We start from the raw sequence: 4,071 nt of genomic DNA on the forward strand, positions 1-4,071 counted from the left end.
ATTAGGGGTGTAACTGGGTCGGGTCGAGTAGGTTTTCGGGCAAAAGAGGAAACCCGAGGTTAAGGGGAGGATAAAACTGAACTGAACCAACCCGAACCCGGTTTCAAAGAATTATGTCAGTTTAGGAAATCCAACAATTCCATTCCCCAGTTATATATATATATATATATATATATATATATATATATATTTATTTTCATCTCTCAAGACGTTTTATTATGCAGCAGCAGACAGCACAGTAGAGAGTTACAAAGTGAGTTAAAAAATGAAACCACAAGAGGAGGACTTCTGCAACCTCCCCATATCTCATTGCAATGGAAAAGGAAGCATTCAGTTGAAGCACAATACAAATGAGGAGAAGGGAGATTGGTCGAAAACCCGAAAAACGAAAAACGACAATAAGATTCAAAAGAAGTCAATCTCTAAATAATTACCTGAAGGCTTCACATCAACTCCGGGCATCTTTTCGCCTGCCGGTGCATGTGGTGTCTCCATTCTTGAAGAGAAGTCAATGACATCTACTCTTGGCACCTCCGGGGGGTTGGCGCAGCGGATAAGCGCCCAGTTCACGCTCTGGAAGAATGGATGTTGCTTGATTTCGGTAGCTCCACGCCTGTAAGCGAGACGATGCTGTGGTTCTTTCACAAGCAAACCTCTGATTAAGTCCCTTGCTGCAAAGCTCACAGAAGGAGACTCTGGAAATCTCAATGGCTGACCAACCACGTTAAACAAAGTAGCACGGTTTCCAGCCCCCTTGAATGGAGTTCTACCAAACAAAAGCTCGTAGAGAAAGATCCCGAAAGTCCACCAGTCCACGGCACTGCCATGGCCTTCACCTTTTATGATTTCAGGTGCCAGGTACTCGTGTGTACCAACAAAGGACATCGATCTCGCGCTTGTGGGTTCGGCAATGAGCTCCGGTAGAGGGCTCACTTGATGATATACTTCACTCTTTGGTTTGGACTTTTTTTCTTTCCTGTGCCTACTTAAGAAGCGGGGCGTAAAACATGCTGGCTGGATACAATCTGGCTGCATTATGCAAGTTGGCTCAATGCAAGCAGGCTGAACACAGTACCCTGAGCTTTTAGCTTCTAAACCCGAGTTCGATGATTTGACAAGAGTCGGGGAGACGGCGCATCGAAGAGAGAGGTCAAAATCAGATAGCATTATGTGCCCATCATCTCTCACTAACACATTTTCAGGTTTTAGGTCCCTGTAGATTATCCCAAGCATGTGCAGATACTCCAAAGCAAGGAGAACTTCAGCCACATAGAATCTGAAAAAAGTTAAAAAGTAAATATGAAGTGAAAATGAAAGTGAACCATAATTATTTTCCTTTCTAATGAAAAGGGGCTGTCCGCAAAAGCCACATTAATGTGCAAATTGCTAGCTATAAGAGAAAATAGTTTCATGGGAAAATACAAGCGTTTATATATTCTTTGATCCTATCAAGATTTCATGTTGTAGCTCTATGTTATACTTTGGAAAGGATCCTGTTCAGTTATTAGAGTGAAAAGCAAGATAGAGCTAAAGAGTAAGAAAGCAATTCCAGACCTTGCAGCATGCTCTGGAAAGTATTTTCCGGGTTGTCTTTGCCTAAGCGCATGCAAGTCGCCCCCGGGGCAAAACTCCATAACCAAACAAGAGAACTTTTCTGTCTCGAAGTGTGTATACAAAGTTGGCAGGAATGGATGATCCAGGGATTGCAATATCTCGCGCTCGGTCTGAGCCCTCAGAAGCTTCTTCCTACTAGCCAAAGCAGCCTTATCCATAACCTTCATAGCAAAGTAAGTTTTGGTACCAGTTAACTCTGAGAGATAGACACTACCAATATCGCCACATCCGAGTCTCCGCAGCAACCTGAAATGATTCAGACCTAACATCCCATCGTGAGATCTCACAACTTGCATTGCTTCCCATCTTGTATCATTTGCCTTATGGGGCTTGTACATGGTATTGCTTAAACTACTAGAGTTGCTCTCATCACTGATATCACTGCCCGTGCTACCTCGGTAAACACTCGTTTTCCTGCTCTTATCAAGATCATAGGAATTTGAGATGTCGACACTTTCGCAAGACTTTTCGATGCTGCTTGCACATTCACTGACTTCCGTGTTCGAGAAACTTTGTTTGGCCTCTGCATATAAAGTCGTGGAATATAAGCTGTTCTGAGGACTTGGACAAGATGTTTCAGCTGGCTGAGACTTTTGTTTATCATTTATTTGTGTGGCAGCTCCTTTCGATGTGTTCAATACTTGATTCCCAGATTCTACCGAGCCACTCGAACAACAATCCTTAGAATCATCAACAATATGCTTCACGAGAGGTTTTTCTCCACCTCCCTCGAAAGGAACCTTCTTCTGAAAAGAACTTTCAGTTGATTTATATACAATATCCGTCGGGTTTAAAAGCTCGGATTTCCCCTTATTGGAAATGTATGTATGTTTTTTCACATCAGTTAAACCTTCAAGCTGCACATCATGGTTCAAATTGTAAGAATGCTTTTTATTACCTACAGAAGAACCATTTGGATGACGAACGGGTTTCTTGGCACAACTTTGAGAAGCAGCACTGTAGGATGTCGAAGAAGTTGCTTCATCCCTAGATTGTTTAGGAGAAGGGTGGCGAGACAAATCGGGAATCCTCGATGTAGACGTCAGGTTCTGAGTTTTCAACAAAGAACTCATACCATCAACAAGTGATTCCATCAGCAGCACCTTGGCTCAAGCACTCTCAGGCCAGATCTTAGGGTGCGGTGAAAGGGATGCAGCAATTGCTTACAACCATTATGGTAATTGCTACAGTCATTTATTAGAAAAATCTTCCGCTTATTAATGCCTTCTTGCAAACGCAAATGAATATAAATCTGTCCTGGAAGTTGAAAACTAAAATTGATTCAGATAACTATGAGAGAAATTGAAGATACCATTCTCCAGCAATCTAAGCAATCAAAGAAAATCCCCCAAGATTATGAAGAAAATAACAAGTACCTGTTGGTGGCTGACCCGAAACTCAAGCAGTGAACCTTGATTCACAATCAAAGCAATATCAAAACCTACAAATGGAAAAATCATGTGAAGTAAATTCTAAATATCTTTGTAATCACACAACAGAAACAGATTCTTTAATCCGTCGTCTAATAATTTCTACGTTTACTTCCGATTGCTTGAAAACACTAAAAAAAAAAAACAAAAAGACGCCTAACTTCAACAAAATCTCCAACACTGAGCTCTCGAGTTTTTCAAGAGATTTAGAATACGAAAACCCAAATTTCCACTGGCTCCGACTACTGATTTCGATTCTTTGTAAGTGAAATCAAAATCAAGCACAAAAACTCAGCACACAGTCCCCAAATCTTTAAAAAGCCAGAGAGTAACAGTAAGAAAGCGAAAAACGCCGAACAAGAAATCCACGAACCTCAAAACTACAATGCAGTTGAAGCAAATCTTTCAAGACAGGCGGCAGTAAAAAGAGGGGAAAAAAAAAGGGAAGAGCGAGGGAGACCCACCAAAAATGCAACCTCAGAGAGAAAAGGGAAGCAACTTTAAGAGCTTCTTCTCCCTTTTTTCCCGAGTTCCCGAAGTACTTTCAGATCCGATCCAACACAAGAAAGAAAGAGTTCGGATTACAGGAAGAATATAATAATTGCAAACAAAATTTTTCTGCAACTTTTTTTTTCTTCTTTAATCTTCTCGTCGTTTGAGGGAAGAAGAAGAAGACGACGACGAGAGGAGAAATTAAGAGAAGAAAACGAAGCAAAGTTCGGAAGCAAAGTTACAAATGGCAGTCTTTATCTCTGAGATGTTCCCTACATGAAAATTTCTTCCTCTTGTTCTTAAGCTCTTGTTTTTGTTTAATAATTTTTTTTTTTTTTTTTGAAGTGATTGGACCCAGTGGAAATGTTAGGGGCACTCCCTCAATTTTTGTTATGGGTCACCTATTTCATTTTTATAATTGAATTAATTTCAATCTTATTTTATTTTATCTATTTTAATTTTTAATGGTATGTTTCGTAACGCTGTTCTTTCTTGTTTTGTTCTTTTTTTTTTTAAAATGTATGTGTTTTATTGT

At 40.2% G+C, this 4,071-nt stretch overlaps 1 protein-coding gene across 4 annotated transcripts; it reads right to left on the minus strand.

Moving 5' to 3' along the window:
- Positions 1-258: 258 nt before the first annotated feature.
- Positions 259-3,819, minus strand: ATPK7 (Protein kinase superfamily protein). Of its 4 annotated transcripts, none has more exons than XM_022296433.2 (4): positions 3,509-3,819; positions 2,991-3,055; positions 1,555-2,871; positions 259-1,276 (listed from the first exon to the last, which is right to left on the minus strand). In XM_022296433.2, the coding sequence occupies exons 3-4, from the start codon at positions 2,706-2,708 to the stop codon at positions 406-408; spliced, it is 2,025 nt and encodes a 674-aa protein (XP_022152125.1). In that variant the 5' UTR covers positions 2,709-2,871; positions 2,991-3,055; positions 3,509-3,819; the 3' UTR covers positions 259-405. The 4 variants fall into 4 exon arrangements, with proteins under 4 accessions (XP_022152125.1, XP_022152127.1, XP_022152124.1 ...); XM_022296435.2 differs by having other exon boundaries at positions 1,555-2,885; XM_022296432.2 differs by having other exon boundaries at positions 3,418-3,819.
- Between the last annotated feature and the right edge of the window lie 252 nt (positions 3,820-4,071).

The sequence above is a fragment of the Momordica charantia genome (genome assembly GCF_013281855.1).
Source record: "Momordica charantia cultivar OHB3-1 chromosome 8 unlocalized genomic scaffold, Mcharantia_2.0 BLBB01000008.1, whole genome shotgun sequence".
In the NCBI taxonomy this organism is placed as follows: domain Eukaryota; kingdom Viridiplantae; phylum Streptophyta; class Magnoliopsida; order Cucurbitales; family Cucurbitaceae; genus Momordica; species Momordica charantia.